This window comes from Fukomys damarensis, unplaced genomic scaffold (genome assembly GCF_012274545.1).
Source record: "Fukomys damarensis isolate Sample0158 unplaced genomic scaffold, DMR_v1.0_HiC HiC_scaffold_3, whole genome shotgun sequence".
Taxonomy (NCBI): domain Eukaryota; kingdom Metazoa; phylum Chordata; class Mammalia; order Rodentia; family Bathyergidae; genus Fukomys; species Fukomys damarensis.
In genome coordinates this window covers 11,805,677-11,828,047 of record NW_022900915.1, presented here as the reverse complement: position 1 = coordinate 11,828,047, position 22,371 = coordinate 11,805,677, and the positions used below count along the sequence as shown (strand labels likewise).

At 36.6% G+C, this 22,371-nt stretch overlaps 1 protein-coding gene across 4 annotated transcripts in view; it reads right to left on the bottom strand.

The window, feature by feature from the left end:
• Window positions 1–22,371, bottom strand: part of Lars1 (leucyl-tRNA synthetase 1) — a 72,838-nt gene that overhangs the window by 20,361 nt on the left and 30,106 nt on the right. For all 4 annotated transcript variants that reach the window (XR_004518350.1, XM_033766860.1, XM_033766857.1 and 1 more), the window contains exons 16-28: window positions 18,344–18,429; window positions 18,198–18,263; window positions 18,025–18,107; window positions 17,373–17,511; window positions 16,616–16,828; window positions 14,464–14,521; window positions 13,320–13,383; window positions 8,832–9,015; window positions 7,058–7,148; window positions 6,012–6,152; window positions 4,415–4,555; window positions 3,648–3,758; window positions 992–1,102 (exon numbers count right to left, since the gene is read on the bottom strand). Coding sequence is in view for 3 of the 4 variants with exons in the window: in XM_033766860.1 (XP_033622751.1) it covers window positions 992–1,102; window positions 3,648–3,758; window positions 4,415–4,555; window positions 6,012–6,152; window positions 7,058–7,148; window positions 8,832–9,015; window positions 13,320–13,383; window positions 14,464–14,521; window positions 16,616–16,828; window positions 17,373–17,511; window positions 18,025–18,107; window positions 18,198–18,263; window positions 18,344–18,429 (1,488 nt within the window). In the remaining variant the exon portion in view is untranslated. The remainder of the gene's footprint in view (window positions 1–991; window positions 1,103–3,647; window positions 3,759–4,414; window positions 4,556–6,011; window positions 6,153–7,057; window positions 7,149–8,831; window positions 9,016–13,319; window positions 13,384–14,463; window positions 14,522–16,615; window positions 16,829–17,372; window positions 17,512–18,024; window positions 18,108–18,197; window positions 18,264–18,343; window positions 18,430–22,371) is intronic.

Below are 22,371 nucleotides of genomic sequence, written 5' to 3'. Positions count from 1 at the left end.
GCGATGGATTTATTCTTTATCTCAGGAGTGGGCTCTGCATAAAAAGATGACTTTGACTAATTTCTCTCTTTGTATCCCAAGTGCTCCCCTACTTGCCTTTCTACCATGTTATGATAGCATAAGAGCCCTCATGAGATGCCTGTGCCCTGCTTGTGACTTCCCCGCCTCCAGAATCAAAAGCCAAATAAACTTCCATTGTTTATAAATTACTCAGTCTGGATATGTAGCTCAAAGGTAGACCTGTTGCCTAGACCCTGGGCTCAATGCCAAGAGCCATAAAAAGAAAAAAAGAAAAATAAAGAAAAAAATAATTACCCAGTCAGTAGTATTCCAGTATAGCAGCAGAAAATGGACTAAGGTATCATCTAAATTCTGCATCACATCCCATTAAAAGTACTTAGCCATTTTCTTATTCTTAGCTTAATCATTTGGAAAGTTTACAAACCACCAATTTCCCTGGAAAATTACAAATATTATTAAAAATATATGTTACCACTCAACAATCTGACAGGGGTTCTTCAAATTTAAATGAGATCCTAAAGAAGCCAAGTCTTCTACAACAAAGAACTATCCAGTGCCAAAATATCAAGAGAGCCATTGTTGAGAAACCCTGGCCTAAGCTCTATAAACACCGTTTATCCTGTTAAACTAAGCCTATTCAAATGTAGAACCTTTGTTCCAGTGATCCAATTAACACCCTAATGTAAGCCAAAATACTATGCTTCCTCCACAAATTGAACAGAATGTAGAACGTGAAGAGAATAATTAAACGAAGCAATTCTAAACCCATTTTTCTACCACAATACATATTTTCACATATTCAACAGGTGCACAGGTAAACCCAAAATCTGATTGCTGATTTCTCACAACCACTGACTGAAAGGCATTGTTTCAGCAGATTTCTAGGGGTAGGCCGTACCCAGGCTTTTCCCCTTCTCTCTACTCCAACCACTATGTGTGTGATCACCGCTGTATAAGGTCCACTGCTTACCTTAACCATAGCAACAAATGGCATCACTTTCTTCATATATTTCTTCAATTCTGGCATATTACCTAGTTCACTAGCAATGACTTTGTTATCAGGCAATCTTCCATTGTTGGCCTAAAAATGGGCAAGGGGAAAGAAATGTAGAGGAAAATATTTTAAAGATAACCCAGGACTGCAGATGTACATAGGAAGTCGGTCAGATACACAACAGTGGCCTCTACCAGACTGTGGTACAACCTCTAGTGTCACAGGGAGTGGAAGGTGAATGAACAATGGAACAACGCAAAAGGAATCCTCTAGCTCTCTAAAATTAGAAGATATATGCTTTTTAGTTTAAATGAGAAAAATGAGTGCGATGCACTAAATATTTAAGTTTTTCTTACAATAAAACTCTCTGGGATTGTAACATCAAATCCTACCTGGTAAGAAACTGACAATCATAAAGATCTTATCTTCAGACTTCTAAAAGCATTTTCATTACTCATATTAAAAAAGAAAACTATACAATTATTATACAAATTTATATAGTATTTATTTTTTAATATTCTTCTTTATAAAATGTCACTACAGGGCCAGGGATTTAACTCAGTGGTTCTGCCGCCTGCCTCGCAAGCGTAAGGTCCCAAGTTCGATACCTGGTACCAAAAAAATAAAATAAAATAAAATGTCACTACAGATATGAAAAAAGAATTTCTACTTATCACTGATTAAAAACAGCAACATTTCTATTTACTCAAAAATAAACATCTTTATCATGTCTCACTAATGTGCATACAGTCCTAGACGTGCTGTATAAATTTTAAATTCTTCTGCAAACATCAATGGCCCCTTCAAGTAAAGTAAGAAATAAAGCAACTTGATTTTTCAGAGTTTTGGATGATTTTATTTTCTCTTACTTATAAAAACCAAAGGTTGAACATGAATCTCAATGAAAATACTGTATAATAAGATTTCAAATAATCTCTATTTTCAATTCTAACCTTTTCCAAAGTTCACAGGAAAAAAATATTTCCTCCCCCTGTCAATGTTCTCATTTGAAACACATGAAAAAGAGGAAGATGAGAAACATTCCTTTTCCTTATGGCACCAAAAAGGTGCCATCTTCAACACTCTTCTTCACAGTATACCAACATTCTTTTAGTTCTTTTGGATGAAAACAAAGAAATAGGTAATGCCAAAAGATGATGTTGCTTTGAAACAATAAATCTAGTCAAAGAACACTCAGTAAAAATATAACTTCTGAAAGAACAGAAATGTGATGGGACATTGCATATTGTATTTGATTCTTTTACTACTTCTCTGAAACTAATGTTTGACTATGTAATCCACAGAGGCATTTTCATTTATCTACCTATAGAAGTAGCTTTTACCTTTTATGTATAAAATTCAAAATCTGAGCTAGGTGTGGTGGTGCATGCCTGTGATCCCAGTACGCTGAGGCACAAGGAGGCTAGCTTTACATTGTGAGTTCAAGGCCAGCCTGAACTACATAATGAGACCAAACAAAACAAACCAAACCAAAACAAAAAAATCCAACCCAACCCAACCCAACCAAACAATAACAAATCCGTAGCCAGGCATGGAGGCATATGCTTATAACCCCAGCCCTCCAGGAGGTTGAGGCAGGAGGACTGCTGCAAGTTCAAGGCCAGCCTGGGCTACATCGTGAGCTGAACTATATAGCAAGACTCCATCTCAAAGTGACACACACACACACACACACACACACACACACACACCTGCAATAATTCTAAAAGCTACCTTCTATTTCAATCACACATGACCAAAGGCAGAGGAGTTCTCCCTAAAATAGATTCACAAGAAATAAAAAAATACTTGCACTTCTATTTCCATCAAATTTTAAAAATGTAAAAGCAGCTTTTCTGAATATTTCTGAACTATGCAAAGTATTACAGAAAAATTCTAATAAAGATCTGAAAAATCAACACTACAGATTTTTCTTTTATGATGCCAGTTGACATTTTAACCACAATCTATCTTATGTCTGTCTCTCAGTTTGAAGTACAACTTAACAGTTTGAGTCTACCAATAACACTAATAATCTGGGTTAAAAAAAAAAGTCAAAATTACACAACATACACCACTCTTTCCACACTCTGACTGGAAACTAAAAATGGGTTTTTTCTTTAGGAAAACTTAGAACTAAGTTTAAATACCAAATTCCCTTCAAAAAAACTGTCATAGTTCATAGCTATTTACTCAACAGATTCAAACATCTTTGAGCATTACCTTTGTATAGATATTATGATTATATAATTGAGCATCATTTTCTTTTAAAGTACTCAAGAACCAAGATTGAAATATAATAAGATTATGACTTCATGAATCCTACTGTTCCAGCAAATTCAAAAGGCAGGCTATCCTTTTAATTAATAATTTTAACTGTGTATATGAAAAACTGACATATGACTAGGTCCTGCACATTTTTGTATGGAAGTTTCAGAAATAATAAACAACAGCAGCTTTTCCCCCAGCCCTGACTTACGAGCTACCAAGAATAACAAAGGATGCTCCTTGCCTAGGGGAATTAAACAAAGCTGCCTGTCTTCTTTCCCCCAGACATTGTGAACATCCTAAAAACAAAACGACTTAAGCAGGACACAGCACAGTTGGGGGACAAGTCTACTGAGAGCATCACCTCAAAGTGGTTTCGCAGAACCGACAGGGTAGTGTGCTGCCAAGGCGGGTAATTCTTTGCCACATAAATGGTGCAGTGTGAAGGCCTCTGAGGTGGCTGCTTCTCAGTCTTCTATATAATAGAAAGAAAGGAAAAAACACTACCCTTCATTAAACCAGCAATGAAACTACTCCCCAATATATACTACCTATGCATTTAACATTTAAAATACATAAGCAGGCCGGGGATTTAGCTCAGTGGTTCGGTGGCCTGCCTTGCAAGCGCAAGGACCCGAGTTCAAGCCCCAGTACCAAAAAAATAAAATAAAATACATAAGCAGAGCCAAGCACAGTGCCGTACACTGTAATTCCACCACACTTGGAGGCTGAGATAGGAGGATCACACACTCAAGCCCAACGTGAATAACTCAGGAGACTTAGCAAGGCTCTATTTCCAAATAAAACATTAAAAATGGCTGAATACATTGTACACAGCTCAGTACAAAGGCCCTGGATTAAATCCCCAGCACCCCCACCCAAAAAAAATCAAATTCACACAGAACTATATTAACAGTGGATATATACTACACATTTGAACAAAAGCGGTCTTAATTTCCATCAATGCTAAATGTTATCTGAAAAAGAATTAAGATGTGCTATGTATATGTACCAATTTCCCATGGGGAATATGATCATCATATACTACAAACATGTACAAATGAGAAAAGTTATTTGATCATTTTTAAGGAATAATCTTTTTTTAAAAAAATCTTTTTTAAATGACTTCACCTTCCCTTTAGCTGGCATCATATAATTCTTGAGTCGTAATCTAAGGTCATGTGCTACTTCCGTGAGATACTGTGAGGAACGAATCAAGATTTCATCCACAGGACCCGCCACAGGCCATGAAGCATTCATGATTGAGTCAGACTTTAAAAAAAAAAAGGTTAAGTGAAATTGGTTGTTCAGTACAACCATTTTACAGTTCTTGCTTAGTTTTATACCAAGCCTCCAACTGTAATTGTGTGCTCTAAGTTCAAACCTGACTACACATAACACATTTCCACAGCCCCTGATCTAATGTTCCCTAGAATTCAGGCTGTGAAATCTGACTCCACATTCTTAATTAGCATCCATTTGTACGAGCACATTAATACCCACACACATATGCTCACTTTCAAAGAAAATTATGTAATGCTAATTTGCCTAAATTTAATCATTATATAAATTATGCACACTCTCAGTTTTTAATCCTATTAACACAGCCAATAATGAAAGTATATCTATTCAGTATATAGATCATGAGAACATTTTTGTATCTTACGTGCACGAAAAATAGAAAACCTGGCTAGTAAGGTTGGAAAGGAGTTATTAGACCAGCCAATCTATTTATCTGCAAGCCTGGGAGAAATAATCGAATTTATCTTCATGGTAAGAATGCTAATATAATATCCCTGAATATGTAGTCCTATACATATCAAGAATTTTGTATAAAACAAGAATATTTATGCAAATACGTTTCTATCTTTGTTTATAAGCAGCTTAAAACAGCTGTTTATACCATTCTCAATATTTTCACTTTTTTAGTAGCTGGAAGAACAATTATTATAAACACATTTAAATGTACTTCATTTCCTAAGAGATGAGAATTAGGTGGGCAATAAGAAACATGTGATCACATTTTCAAAATATATGTACTGTGCAAAAGTACAAGATCCCAATAATGAATGTAACTGTACTGTATACCTAAAATGTACCAATAAACTCAATGAGGAAAAAAAATATATATATGTACTGTGCACACATGTGTAAATACCGAATAGTTTCCCTGGTGTGAATAATCTGCAATAATACATTAGATCCTAATAAGATTACTTACATTTAGAAATGGGAAGAAAGGGGCTAAAGGTGTAGGGAAGGTGGATTGGGTAGGGGAAGGGTAATAAGGGAAAAGAAAAAAATGTGAGAAAATGAAAAGATGGAAATAAAGTGTTTGTAGATGGGGAGGGGAGGAGGGGGTGAAGGGAGGGCAGGGGTAAGGGGAAAAAATGAGAATCAAGACTTGTCATGCAGAGGTACAAGATCCCAACAATGAATGTAACTGTACTGTTTCCCTAAAATGTACCAATAAACTCAATTAAAGCTGAAAAAAAAAAGTATATATGTACTGTGCATACATCAATAAAGGCATATATATGACTGCCTGTCTTATTTAGCTGCTTTAACCTATTGTAATAATTATGATGATAAATCCAGTATTAATCTTACATACTGTGCTTACTTTCAGCTTTTTTTCTCTCAACAGAGCCAAGCATAGTAAATATCACAAGACTATCATAAGGCCAAAATTTTACACCATTACAAATTTTTATACCAATAAAGGTACCTTTCCCAGGAGTGTCCAGATGTGCTCACATAAGTGTGGACAGAATGGAGCCAAGAGAAGGGTCTGAATTTCAATAAACCGGAACACGAGTTCTCTGTGCATCCCTTCTATCGCCAATTCACGGTACTTATCTTTTGAGGCCTATAAAATTTGAAGTTATTTACCATTCCTTTCATTTTACTTTGAGAAAAAATTCAGTATCTTGGTTTCAGAGCATTTTAGGGTTTTAGTCTTTTAAAATTATGTAATAATTACATTTTATCTTTTAAATGTACAAGTAAATGTATTATCATCAATCTTTGTTCAAAGGGTATTTCAGTTTTACATTAATTATTTTTTACACAAAAGTATGTAAAAAAGTCTTTCTGTAACTGAAACAAAAAAGTTGAACAATTTTAACTGTACTGAGGGTGAATGCTCTGAGCAACATATAAAATATTAAATATTTAAAAAACACTATGAATACAACACATTGATATGCTCAGCACCTATCTTTATTTAGCCATGTCTCTGAAAACAAAGTTACATAAACCCCATACATTTGTGATATTTTACAAAATTAATCAACTAAAACTGGAGTCTTACTTTAAGCCCTTGAAAATTTGAGTAAATACTGACACCTTGTGGAAAACATGTGAAAACATTTCGTTTCAAATTAACAGCAATTAATTACAATTTTGCCTTCATTTTTATCAATTTAAGAATGTTTTCCTTGGATTAAAGATGTAGTTCATGATAAAGTGCTTGCTTAGCATGCACAAAGCATTAGGTTCAATCCCCAACACCACATGCACACACATCTGGAATCTGTGGCTGATAATTACACTTAATCTTATTAATGTTCAAGGATCAAACAGAAGAATTTTTTATAGTAAATGATACAAAGAAATTACTTAAGAATCACAACTTATTGAAGAACTTAAAAGCTTAGCAAGCTTTTCATTCTGCATGTTAGACATGCAATTATGCTATAGCAGGAACAAGAAAGGAGAAAATATATCATATTCACTTTTACATGTTTTATACATACCAAAAGAATAGCATACCTGAAACTCAAAAAACCCTGTTTTCAAAGCTTCTTTAAACATCATTTTTTCATAGTTTTGATCTGTTTTTATAATTCCTGCATTCATTTCACTATTGAATAGGAAAAAAGGTCATTGGGTTTATATATATATATGTATATATATATAAAGCAGCTGCAAATACTTGTAAGTAAAATGAGAGTATCTGAAACATTTCAAATTGCTCAATAACAAAACAGTCTTTGTGCTCTTTAAAACTACTATAGTCACAGGGCACAGGGATTTAGCTCAGTGGTTCTGCTGCCTGATTTGCAAGTGCAAGGTTCCGAGTTTGATCTCCAGTAACCCCCACAAAAAAACCTATTATAGTCATTCTGCTGTTTATTCATCCTGAGCACTGTACCACTGTCTTTCAGCATCCCTATCTATGATAAGTTAGTAATTCCTGTTTTAAAATTCCCTGATGGAAGCTTCATTATAAAGCTCAAATAAAACCTGAAAAGAACCTAACTAAGCTTATAGCCAGCCTTCAATTATTGCATTGTAAATAACTGACACTGGACACTAGAAAAAGATTTGCTCTTACCACCTCAAGCTTACTTAATTTGGCCTAATCTGGAACCAGTCTTTTTTCTATATCTTCTACCTCTGCCCTCTACATATTGGAAGCCAAATAGCAAACCCTTTCCATGTCTTATACATGGCTCTTTCCTTTCCTTTATTTTTCAAGAAACCCAGAATCCACACGTCAGAATTATCTTTATCCTTATTATTGCATTTACAGTGGCTTGAATGTTTGTCTCTCCTGGTAGACAACAAGAAAGAATTTTGTCCTTTTTTTTTTTTTTTTTTTTTTTTTTTTTTTTTTTTATTGAGACAGCGTCTCACTTTGCAGTTCAGACTGGCCTCAATCTCACAGAGATCCTTCTGACTCAGCCTTCTGAGTGCTGGGATTACAGGCCTTAAGAATTCTGTCTTACCTTTGTTTTGTTTTTGTTTTTTTGGTACTGGGGATTGAACTCCTGACCTTGTGATTGCGAGGCAGGCAGTGGAAGCACTGAGTTAAATCCCAGCCCATCTTACCCTTGTAATACCAGTGCTTAGGACAGCTCCTGATAGGAAGTTGACAATGTCTTTCGAATTAAAAAAATTTCTTTCCCATTTCTTTTAATCTACTTTTCCTTTAATCATTCTGCTCTATTCTAATAATGCAAGACAACCTATAAAAATGTTTATAAGAACAGCAACAGGTTTTAGAGACAGACAAAATGACTCATGCTTGTAATCCTACCTACTTGGGAGGTGCTAAGGTAGGATGATCACAAGATTAAGGCCACCCTGGACAACACAGGGAGACCAGGTCTCAGAAAAAAAAGACATAAACAAGTACATATCTCAAGTTTTCTTTTTTCTCTTCTTTTATTATTATTATTACTTTTGACACCAGGGATCAAACTCAGGACCTTGCACTTGCAAGGCTGGCATGGTGCCACTGAGCTAAATCCCCAGCCCTCCAAGTTTTCAATACTAGCTTCCAGGCATTTAATAAAGTACTGAATTTTCCTAAGGCTCAGTTTCTTTATCCACAAAGCAGAGAAATAATACCCTTATCATATATAACAGTGCTTGGACGCTAAAGCCAGATAATGGATGCAGAGTGTTTAGCATACTGCCTGGCACAAGTAAGCCTTCAATGAATAATAGCCATCATCATCATCTAATTTATTTTAGGGGGAAAAAAAGACAAACCTATGCACTAAGCAACTCTACAAAGTGGTTGGGACCCACACATTACCTGGCAAAAACTCTATCATTGAAAGTGCTGGCAGGACCACTCCTTAGGCTGTCCCAGTTGGCCACCATTTCTTTCACCCATTCCACCCAGGTGTACAGACGGAGAATACCTGCATCTGCCATGGCTTCCACAAAGTTGGCATCTTCAACAGTATCACCGGCATCAGCCAGAGCCAGACGCATTCCTAAAGGAAGGGGAAAAACATATCGATGAATTAAAATACAGTTATTGGGGCTAGCACAAGGTCCTGAGTTCGATCCCTTGTGACAAAAAACAAAAACAAAAACAAAAAATATGGTTAATGAGTACTGATCATACACCCACCTGGGTACACTACAAAGCCCACATATAAATTAAGAAATAACAAAACTAAACAAAAAAATCTAAGCCAGACATGGTGGCGCACACCTGTAATCCCAGTACTCGGGAGGCTGAGGCAGGAGGATCGCTGTGAGTTCGAGACCAGCCTGAGCTACATAGTGAGTTCCAGGTCAGTCTCAACTACATAGTGAGACCCTGTCTCAAAAAACAAAAAACAAAACAAAACAAGAAACAACAAGTATTTTAAAGTACTATCCTAGGTCAACAACAAAAATAAAACCACCAATAGTAGGGTTCATACCTACGTTGCTCAACCATCTGTAACAATCTGCATACTTCTTATCAATATACATTTCTTCTGACCCATGTTGAGATATGAGATAAAGTGATATTTAATGAGGCACAGGACAAAAATGATAAATGGGATACACATTTCTTTGTGATTTCCCTATCAGCATCTCAGCCTCATTTAGAGGTAGCAAAATATTATGATATTTAATGCATGAGATCACACACAGGTGCCCTGTGTATACAAATGCATATTTAATTTCTCAATCTTAAAATTAGGTTCTCTCAAGTTTTCTGTTAAAGTTTAGTTTTTATGTTTCTTATTTCTGAGTACTATCAAAACCTTCCATTTGAAAATAGTGGAGAAAATATTCTAATAAGACTAATTAAATAAGCTACCACACATATCGCTACAATGGAACATAGTATTGCTGGAAAAAAGAAACATTATTTTCCAGCATGGAATGATCTCAAATATGAACTGCTAAGTGAAAACAGCAAAGTACAGAACAATTTATGCAGCATACTATCCTCTGTGTCTTAAAGGCAGAAAATGAGAATTTGTAACATTGAGCTAGGTGTGCATTAAGTGTCTTTCAGAATATACAAGAAAGTAAGACTTCTTTAACTTTTTAACGTAACTTTATACTTACAGAAAAAATTATAAAAAGCAGTAGAGAACCAATGTATCATTCACCCTGCTTTGCACATGTTAACAACATATAACTCCAGTATCAAAACCAGGAAGTTAACATTAGTCCAATACCAGTAACCAGGTTCCAGGGATTTAGCTCATGGCAAAATGTCTGGCTCATAAGCTCAAGGTCCTGAGTTTGATCCCCGGAACCCTCCCCCCACAAAAAAATTACTATTAACCAAATGACAGACCTTTTCCAATGTTTTCCTTTCTCTATTCCAGAATCCAATTCAGAGTTCCACACTGCATTTAATTCTTGTGTCTCCTTATCTCTTGAAATCTGACAACTTCTCAGTCTTTCCTTGCCTTTCGTGACGCTGACACTTCTAATGAATATCTTTTACCAGAACTGCTCTCAATTCTGTATATGTGCGGTATTTCCTCATGATTAACTGAGGATGCAAAACTTTTGTAAGGGTAACACAAGTAACACAAAGCAGATGCTGTGTCCTTCTCAGGGTACTCTCGGGAAGTACATGATATTGATATTACTCACCACCAGTTTACTAATCTTTATCACTTGATTAGTAAGGGGTATCATGTTTCTCTACTATGAAATTATTACTTTTCCCTTTCTAATTTATAAATATCTGGAGAAAAATAATCTTAAGAATATGCAAATGCCCTGTTTCTTCTGAAATTTTCACTCAATTTTAGCAATCATTTATGAATCTTGCCTATAATTATAACCATATTGCTCATCTAATAGTACTTTTATATTTCACTCAGTATTTCTACATTTATTTAGACTTTAAAGGAAAATGTCCCTATGACCCTACTGATTTGGGGGTGGGGTGTGGGCAGCAGAACTGAGACAGACTACCTAGTTCAGGGTGGTCTTGAACTAACTGTGCAGTGCAGCGTAGGATGGCCTTGAACTTGCAGCAATCCTCCTACTTCAGTCTTCTGAGTGCAGGGATTACATGCCCAGCTGATTTTAGAATTTATTTTACTCACTGAATTATAATCCAACACTATCATTATTTAAGTTTTCTAAATTGTCCTAGCATGGGTCATTGAAAGCTCGTTCGAGTCAGTTCTTGTGTCCTTTCAACACATCCCCATCTAGGCTTTGGGGATTACCTCAGTGGTAAAGCACTTGCTTAACAAGCACAATGCCCAGGGTTCAAACCAAACCAATGCAAAAGAGCAAAAAAAATCCCCATTCTTTTTTGAGCACTTCTTTATTTTCTAGCCCTACGGGATGTTTACCATTCATCTTATATTTTCCCTTCCTCAGCCCTTGAACTAATCACCTCTTCTAAGAGTCCCAGTTCCTTTCTAGAACAGTATCTAGAAGTACCAGATTTTTGTTTTGTTTTTGAGACAGGGTCATGTTATACAGTACAAGAATGATTACTATGGTTCTAGGAGTCAAAGGTTTACAAAAAGGTAGACTCAGAGTAGTGGGTCCCTCCTTATCTGTAATAACCAATTTCCATTCTGCCCAAGTCCATCTATCTGACAGATACTAATCGGTCTCGTTTCTAGCTTATCACTCTAGTGTTTTGCTTTGTTTTGTTTTTCTTTATTGGTACATTTTAGGTATACAATAGTCATCCCTGAGATCTTGTACCATTACATGATACATCTTGGTTCTTATTTCTTCCCCATTCCCCTGACCTTCCTTCACTCCCTTTACCCTTCCCTATACAAAGACTTTGTTTCCATTTTTTTCCTTTTTTCTTATTTTTTCTATTCCTTTGTACCTTTCCTCTACCTTCCCACTTCCCCTAAACCTTTAGACCTTTTTCCCTATTACACAATATCAATTAAACATTTTGATTCTTATTTACACTTTTAGTTTATCACACCAGAGAAGCTATTCAGTATTTACACGTGTGTTCTATTAATTTCACTTAAGAGTATGTCCTCAATGTGCATCCAATTAGCTATAAATGTCTCTAGTTTCTCGTTCTTTATGGCTGAGTAGTACTCTATCTGATAAAAAAAACACACATCTTCTTTACCCTTTATCTTCATTCTTTTTTTTAATTAGTACATGCATATATTCATATCTGATATTTTATTAAGTGAGGGATATGATACGTTAGTCTTTTTCACAGTTTACTTTTTTGTTTTTGTTTTGCTTTCATTACAAAGTGTATGTTGGCTTTTCAGGAAGCTAAGGCAAGAGGAGTCCCAAGTTCAAGGTCAGCCTAGGCAACTTAAAGATCCTGTTTCAAAAAAAAAAAAATAGCTGGGATATAGCTAAGTGCAACAAAGGATCCCTGAATTCAATTCCCAGTACTGCCAAAATATATAAATTATATATACATATTAGAAATATATAACATGGGCGCCGCCACCTGCCTCACAAGTGCAAGGTCCCAAGTTCAATCCCAGGTACAAAAAAAAAAACACATACATATCATATAATACATGGTTTTATGTAATTACATATATTATATAGTTGTTAAAAGGCAAAAATGAGAATGATCACTATAAAATGATACACAGTGATTTCCAAGATCTTGGTTTTAACCACTACACAGGACTCCACTATGAAGCCGTACAATGGTTTATTCACTTACCTTCCTATACAAAGGCACTTACATGATTATGATATTTTCTAAGAACAATGATGCTAGAGTAAATAATGGACATATTTTTATACTGTTGGAGGTACAGCTTCATGGTAAAAAACTAGAAGTGGAACTGGGGCTAAAAAGATAGCCAGGTGTGGTGGCATGAACCTATAATCCAGCACTCTGGAAAGCTAACGCAGGAGGGTCAAAAGTCTGAGACTACTCTGGGCAACTCAGTGATACCCTGTCTCAGTGTAAAAAATAAAAATGGCTGTGAATGTAGCTCCTTGTGAAGACCCTGGACTCAATCACCAGTACAAGGAAAAAAAATGATAAATTCTGTTGAAAAATGCCAAATTTATCTCTGGGATGTCTGTATCAAATGTGCGTTCTCACTAGAGATGTACTAGAGCAAGTGTGAGTGTGGAAAAACTGACGATACCGAGGGGCTTAGAAAAGCGAGTATTAGGCCGGGGATTTAGCTCAGTGGCTCCGCCACCTGCCTTGAAAGTTCAAGGACGCAAGTTTGATCCCTGGTACCCCCCAAAAAAGGGAGTATTTAAAAATTAAAACACTAATTTTACCTTGTCTTGTGTAATCTAAGGAGAATCAGACCTATGTGACAGCAATAAGAAAAACGCATAATGTACTCACCATCAGCTGAAAATTTGTCAACAGCTTGGGCCAAAGTGAGGAAGTTGCCTGTGGATTTTGACATCTAAATCAGAAAGTCAATGATCAGGGATTAAAAACAATATATATAAACAAGCCAACTCAGCCAAATCAAATTAAGTAGACTGGCTATCAAGAGATGTAATAAAAGAACCAGGGATTTAGCTCAGTGGTTTTGCTTCCTGCCTGGCAAGCACAAGGACCCAAGTCCGATCCCCAGTACCAATAAAAAGAAAAAGAAAAAAGCAAATTTGAAACACAGAAATAAGAGGGATGATGTAGCTCAGTGGTGGAGTACTTGCCTAACATCACAAGGCTCTACGATCAATCCCTAGTACTGCTAGTAAAATGAAATAAATTGCACACAAATCATAAAATGACTTTACATGAATTTTAAAGAAGCAAAAACTGAGTGATCCAATGAAGTTACTTGTCTGGGTGACAGACCCAAGACAGAGATCTCCAGTCTGACACTGAGGTCACAGTGATTTTCACTGGCCTACCTGGCCCCAGGTAACTGAGTGGGCATGCGAAACCATTCCACTCTAAACAAATACTTCAGCTCCTAACAGAAGAGTTTTACAGTACTCAGAGACATTCAGAAGAGGAATGGAGCAGCTCACGAGGCTAGAGTTAGGATTTTAACAACCCTCCTGTCATTACAATAACAGTGGTTGTTTAAATTGTGCCCTAGGCCATGCATCTAGGAAAGCACTAGCAATCTTTAATATTTTAGAACTTTTTATGTTATCATAACTTTGCTGACACCAATTAGGTGACTATTACATCAATTTTATATAATTATGGCAATAAAGTATCTTATTCTAACAAAACCAGTATAGTACAACAATATTCAGATAGACTATATATTTATATATATATTTGTTGTCGTTGTTGTTGTTGTTTTAATTGGGGACTGAATCCAGGGTCTATGCACTGAGCTACATATCCCCAGCCATTTTTATTCTGAGACAGGGACTTACTAAGCTACCAAACTGCCCAGACAGGGCAAAAATTTGGATCCTCCTGCCTCTGCCTCTCAGAGTGCTGGGATTACAGATATGCACCACCATGCCCAGCAATGGACACAGGAGGGTTTCCACTTTCAAGTGGCAATGAGCCTTACCTTCTCAGAGTTGAGGAGGAGATGTCCATTTGCTCTCACAGCTTTGGGCCATTTGTCACTTCACAAGAAAATGTTTGAAGACAAAAGATTGTGGTTTAAACTTAAAATTTTGAAGAAAATGTTAATAGATTCATAAAAGTTTGCTAAGATAATATCCAAGAATAGTAAGTGCAGTTCTGGTTTGTTTTTGTTTTAGGTGGCATCCAGGGCCTCACATATGCTAAGCAAGCACCTTACCACCGAGCTACACCCCCAGCGGCAGTCCTTATTTATTTATTTATTTATTTATTTATTTATTTATTTATTTTGGGGGTTTTTGTTTTGTTTTGTTTTGTTTTTTTCTTTTTTGGTACCGGGGATCGAACTCAGGTCCTTGCACTTCGCAAGGCAGGCGGCGGAACCACTGAGCTAAATTCCCGGCCCGGCAGTCCTTTTTTAAATCCCCGGCCTGGCTGTCCTTTTTTAAAAGGAAATAAATGAAAACAACCAAAGGACTGGCTATATAAATTATGATACCAGCATACTGTACAATGACATAATTATTTTAAAAATATAAACAGGGATATAAGTGACTATAAAAAGTTTTTAAATATATTATGTGGAATAAATGAGATAGACTAGGGCATATAATGTGGTATCACTGCATGAATTTAAAATTATAAATACCTGATGCCTGTATATTCATAAACATTTTTAGCAGAAGTAATCCCAAGAAACCAACAGCAGTGATGAACTTTTGGAAGTAGAGTATCACACACGAAAGTTCACTTTAACATTTTCAAACTACACTCATTCATTCATGCCTTCATTCTAGCAGTGAGACTGTATAGGTCAGAAGAAGTGAAGACAAGAGTCCTGGACCAAACTCTGGTTTGCATCTAGCTCTGCCCCTTACTAGCTGGGCACCTTTGGGTAAATTATTGACTCTTTGATTCAGTAAGATTCCCTGTCTGTAAAATGCAGATATAATAAGAAGACCTTCTTTAAAAGTTATAGAGAGAATGAAAGCAGTTCCTAAAACGTGTCTGACAGAAACAATTCATGTCATGACTTATCTGTAATTTTTTTAAAAATATGTGTAAAAAACAAATGGGTGCTTTAAAGGCATAAAGATTCTGTTTATCAGTAAAAGCTACTTCTGAGAGACCCAACTGCTCTAAAAATACATTTTTTAAAAAGATATTTATTTGTTTATCTAATCAACAGCCATATACCCAATTTCTGAATCTTGTTCAGGTAGGTTTTTTTGGGGGGGTAGAATTGAGGAATGAAGCCAACGGTGGTCATCACTAAGTTGCGTCCCAGCCCTGTTTTTTTCAAGACAGAGTCACCCTAAGTCACCTCAGCTGGCCTCAAATTTGTAATCCTCCTGCTTCAGCTTCCCCAGTAACTGAGATTACAGGCATAAACTACATTTTAGACAAAAGAGAAAAAATTGTATGTAGAAGAACAACATTTGGCTTATTTTATTTCAGTACCTCAAAATCTTCACTTTTTTGCTTTTTGTTTTTATTTTTGCTTTTTTGAGATAGGGTTTCACTATGTAGCCCAGGCTGGCCTCAAACTCAAAGTGATACCTCTGCCTCAGCCCCCTGAGTGCTGGGATCACAGGCATGCACCACCACACCCAACTTCCTATCATTCTTAAGGGGGAAAAAAATATCAATCTAAATACAAGAAGTTATATGATATTATTTTGATTTTATGAAATAGAATTTGGAGGAACTAGAGGGAAAGACAGAGATATGTCTGGGTCAAGAGGGAAAAAAAAGGATGAAAGAACCACACAAAGTATGTGGACCCAACTTCTAGTCAGAACACTGCTAGCAGCTAAAGCTAGATTCCTGGGGTCCCAAACTATACAGAGTAGGTCGAGGGCAGACCTGTCTTATATTCTGGCATCTAAAAGGTCAAATGAATTACCAGAACACCAACAACACATCTGAAATAGGACTTGTGGTAGCCTGAGGTGGGTTATGAGGACTTCTATATACGTAAGAGAAGGTGTGCTTTTCTGCATTAGTATAAATTAAGAAAAGTAATGTCATGGGCAAATCTAGCTATACCTTCCACAATAATTCCTTGAATTATTTGAAGCCACAAGATATCTCTGTTGACAATAAGTTCAGTCCATATGTGTTTAAACATTCACCTTTGTTCTGTCCACATAGCCACATGATTATAAAGGTAATATGAAAGATGATTCGGAATAAGATCCTTGCCAGAGACTCGAAGATCCACAGGATACCAGAACTCAAACTCCTGCTTTAATTGATCTAATTTTTCCTTTGGGATCTGAGTCTTAGGAAACAGAGCATCCTTGAAGAAAATATAATCCCAAACTTCCTTAGTCATTTGTTGTGGTCTGTATTAAAATAAAACAAACATTATATTTACAGTTTGAACCCAGAACTTTTCCACTGAATACATCCCCAGCCTTTTTTGTTTGGAGACAGTTTCACTTAGTCAGTAAATCACCCAAGCTAGACTTAATCTTCTGATCCTCCTGCCTCAGTCTCCCAGAGTGCTGAGATTATGGGCACTCCCACCTGAGAACCTTTTTTTCTATTTTCAAGAAATTTTATTTCACATAAATTTTATATGTGACAAAAATAATATATGCTTGAGCCTGTCTCCCAAATAGATTTTTTACATTAAATCTTTCTTAATGTAGTTATAGTAACAAATAAGAATGGGCTTCCACTAAAATGAAGAATGGAAAATAATAATAGAGGGGCTATATGTTAATTTTTCTTGATTTCATAGTAAAAAAAGCAAAAACATTATGACAAAATTCTCCTAGATCAGCTCTTCAAAAACTCATATAAAAGAAACTTTTCAATACATAAATCCAAAGCTGACAACACTTACTAACAAACTCTGCTCCTTTTTGTTAACTATTTACCAACCTTATCGCCAAAGGGGACTCTGCCTGTCCCCGCAAGTCACCCCCCTGTAACAGGTGTGCAACTGTGTAAAAGGCCATGTAAATTGTGGAGTCCGAGAGAGACTCAATTAGCCACTGCTCATCCCAGGGCAGGTGAGTGCCTAGAAAAGAGAAAGAAAATGAACACTAGAGGAACCTCAAGCACTTCATTCATAGAATTCATGTTTTTAAAAAGAAAAGTGGCTGCTTTACCAATGAGCTACATCCTCAGCCCTTTTCAGTTTTTATTTTGAGAAAATAAATTGCCCCACTTGGCTTCAAACCTGTAAAGTATCTAACTCAGCCTCCTCAACAGTGAGGATTACACATGTGCCACCATAAACAGGAAGTTTTAAAATTCTATTTGAATAATTAATAAAAATAAAATGATTCACAAAAAGGAAAATAGTGAGGTTCTGGAATCTATTTTTTTTAAATCACCCAAAAAGCTGTGACCTATAGAAGACATATTTCTACCACCAGGTCGATGGTAGGGGACATTCTAGCTTCCTACATCCTCTACCGAAATCTGTCACTTTCAACTGCAAAAACACTGAGAGGAAAAAAATGATTAAAGTGCGTATGTGCTGTGTAATTGGCAAAGCTATCCAAACAAATGTTTCAAGTTTGTTTACCTAAACCATAAGTTCTGGAGCAAGCATGTTCCTGTAGCCAATCTAAGGAAGCTTCAAAATTCCTCCTGGTCTCCTCACAGAATCTAAAAAGAACAAAAGAAAAAGTGTCCCTGTCACCTCTGTAATCTTTCCTATCTCTTGTCTCCTTTCTCCCCCTCATTCCTCCATCTTACGTCTCCACATTCTTCAAGCACTGGGATGTCTGTTTTTTCCAGTTCTCTTCTCCATAATCCAAGTACCTGGGAGCGGACAAATGCATTTCTTAAAGGTAGATGAGCAAAGTGACTAATGAAATTTTCTTCCTAAAAAGGAGACTAACCATTGGTCACATAGAGCCACCACACATTCATCTGAAGACCTGGACATTACTTGTTTCTCTGGTTCCATGTAAATGTACGCATCTCCCTAAATGAAGATAAATAAAAATACATCAGATATTATGCCTGATCAATCTCCACTCCTTATAGTGATTTTTTAAAAATTATGTTTTAAAAGAATATATTATCTCTAGTAACTAAAACGCATTTTTCATTCTGCATTCTCTCTTCTCACGGCTGTATTTATCTGCTTTTCCTTCTATACAAGGGTCAAGTTTGGAAAAAAAAAATGCAACTTCATCAAGCAGTCACTTTCCCTAGCTGACTATTCACAAATCCCGTGTTTTACTATCATGCCCCTATGAAATGAAAACGGAGTTTCCTATCTTATGATTTGATAGCCTATATATGACAGCCTTCTATTCTTGTAAGTAGGAAATTAAATGTATAGAACTACTTTAAAAAATACATAAAGATTAAACATGAAAGATCTTATTAAAGACTTATAGTGTATTAGAAAATTCCCCATGAGAAGACTGCCCACAAATTTATTTTTTAACAAAACACAGGCAAATCTTAATGTATTATATAGCCCCAAACATTTTAAACTAGGATTATTTTTAAATAAAATTCAGCACTGATACTCATAAAATAACTCATACTCTGTATTTTTAATGCAAATCATACTGAAATTAAATAGCTCAGGTTTTTGGTTTTAAAGACAGATGATTAAAAACAGACATTTAACACTCAAAATTATAAATAAATGACAACAAAGAGGCTTATTTAAATTATCTGAATCTACAAAGATGAGAAGAATGGGAGAAGAAAACATCAAACTTTGGAAGCCAAAAAGCAGGATGAGTGGTAATTGCTTTAGCTGAAAGAAGAAATCTTGCTTAATCCTAAACCAGCAGTAGAGAATACTGAAAAGCAGTCCAGTCTGCACTGTAGAAGCTCCAAAAGATGCAGGAATTTGGGGCATAAAACAACTCTGAAAGTAGAAATGAGAGGAGGCAGAAAAGAGATTAAAATCTTTTAGGAAAGAGTTAGAACTCCCTAACCCACACTGTGCGCAAAGGTATGAGAAGTACATTATCTCAGGAGGAAGACTTCCCTGAATTAGGGGACAAAGTCAAGAATATGGGTATGATAGTAAAACAGGCAGAACTTGTGAAAGTCAGCACAGCCCACTGCAGCACATGTGCCATAGTTTTGCCACCACTGGTTTAGACCCTTTAAGCAAAAGCCTGGAAGAATATCATGTAAGGAATCTAAAAACTGTTAATATCAGGGCTTCCCCAAAGCCCAAATGGCCCTTTCCAGACTTCCCCCAGGAGAGTCAAGTAAAATACCTTACCCACATGCAAAAAGGTTCCTTTTATACTCAATGGCTTAGATATCAATAATCTTCCTCAGAAAAGTAAGAAAAGATTTCACATTCAAGAAACAAGAACAGTATCCTATTAAAAAATCATTCATAAAACAAGAATCAAGGACTGGGAGTTTAGCTCAGTGGTGTCACCACCTACCTCACAAGCACAAGGACTGGAGTTTCATCCCCGCTACCAAAAAAAACAAGAATCAGCTCTCTTTGGCACTCAGGGCCTTGTGTATTAGCATGTGTTGTACCACTCAGCTACACGCACAGCTCCAAGACTCAGCTCTTGAAGTTGGAAAGTATTGGGTTTGTTGCTGTTGTTTTGGGTACCATGGATCAAACTTGAGAGACAGACACAGCGCCACTCAGCTAAAGCCCTGGCCCCTTGGAAGTTGGTAAGTGTTGAAGCTGACTGACAGGCATACAGGAATTCATCCATCTACCTTAAATGCTTTGTGCATTGGAAAATTTATATGTTAAAGAAACTTTAAAAATGAGTTCTCAAAAATTTAAAACTCAGGAAGAAAAGCTAAGGAGGCCGGGGATTTAGCTCAGTGGCACCATGCCTGCCTTGCAAGCAGAAGGTCCTGAGTTTGATACCAGATACCAACAAAAAAAAAGAAAAGCTAAGGGTCTTTCACAAAGAAAAACAAAAGCATACCCAGAGTCCAAGAAGTCCAGCACCTGAATAAGAACTCAGAAAGTAAAATAAAGAACAGGATGGGTGTGGGGGTGCACATCTGTAACCCCAGCCCTCAGGAAGCCGAGGCAGGAGGATTGCCTGGACTACATAGTGAGCTCAAGAATAGTCTGAACTACAGAGCAAGACCCTGTCTTAAAAACAAAGAAAGAATAAAATTAAAGGGCCAGGGATTTAGCTCAGTGGCACAGTGTCTGTCTTGCAAGCATAAGATTGCAGGTTCAATCCCCAGTACCAAAAAAAGAATAAAAATAAAGACCAAGAAGGGGTAAAATAAGGAAAGTTTAAAAAAAATTTTTCCAAAACTTGAAAAACAAATTTCCAGAGGAGCCTACCAACAGAATAATTAAAAATGTACCTGTACCAAGGCATACAATAAAATTTCAGAATACTGGAAGGGGGAAAAAAAAAAAGATCCTACAAGCTTCTAGTGTAGATAGAAAAATGAGTTTCAAAAACTTCAGTTACTGCCAGGTGTAGTGGTGCACACCTGTAATCCCAGCACTTGGGAGGCTGAGGCAGGAGGATTGCTGCAAGTTGAAACCAAACTACTATCAGATCTAGGCTACATACTGAGTTCAAGGACAGCCTGGACTAAATAGCAAGACCCTATCTCAAAAAATTCAAAACAAACATCAGTTACGACCCAGATAGTTTTGGATTCTCTGCCTCCATTTACCAAATACCTGAGAGTACAAGCATACACCCACATATCCAGCCGGATACGCTGGACTTTTTTTTTTTTTTTTCAGTATTGCGGATTGAACCTAGGGCCTCACCCATGCTAGGCAAGCACTCCCACTTAGCTGCATCTCCGGCCCCTTCACATACATTTCGGTTCCTTGTTTTGTGTTTTGAGACAGGGTCTTGCTCTGTAGTGAGCCTGACCTTGAATTCTCCATGCAGCCCAGGCTGGCTGTGAACTCATAGCAATCCTCTTGCCTCACGCACCAGAATGCTGGGTTACAGGTGTGCACCACCACACCAACCTTTCATTTTTCCTTTGATATAAGGCCCTGCTGGGCTCAACCTTGTGATCCTACTGCCTCCACCTCCTGAGTAGCTGGGATTATAGGCTGAGCCACTGCACCCAGTAGCACTGGATTTCTAAGAGCATCAGTGAACCACAGGACCATGGAGTAACACACTCAGATTCTTAAGGAATAATGATTTCCAATACGGAATTCTCTAACCAAGAAATCAAAATATAAATTTGAAAATAAAACCGTTATAGATATGGAAAGCCACAAAAATTTACCTTTCAGGTAATTTTTTTTCCAGGTAAGTTACCAGAGGCAGAGCTTATCCAAAATGAAAGAAAACAGGAAAAAAGGCCAAGCAATCAAGTAAGCAAGAGATTGAACTAAGAGAAGCAAAGAGAATTCTCAGTAATGAGGAGCATCCTGCATGCCATCTGCATTCCAAGACAGTACCAGCAAACAGGCCAGACTAAACAAGCAGAAGGCCCTCTCTAAGATGGGGCCAGTCAGAAGAGACTGAGAAAAGAAATACAGTCAGAAAAGAGTTTGGGATCTTTGATATGTATATTTTAAGATAATTTTTTTAAAAGACAATTATTAACTCCAGTGAAAACTAAATATGGAGAAAAAATTCTCACTGTATACTACAACTGAACTAACCATGTCTCAAAAATATACACAATGATGAAGATATACTCCTAAGTGAAATAAATAAGTCACACATGTGTAAATACCAAATAGTTTCTGTGGTGTGAATATTCTGCAACAATGCATAAGATTCTAATAAGATTACTGACATTTAGAAATTTGAGAAAAGGAGCTAAAGATGTAGGGAAGGTGTGATGCGTAGGGGAAGAACAAAAAGGGAAAAGAAAAAAATGTGAGAGAATGAAAAGATGAAAATAAAGTGTTTGTAGATGGGGAGGGGAGGAGGGGGTGAAGGGAGGGCAGAGGTAAGGGGAAAAAAAT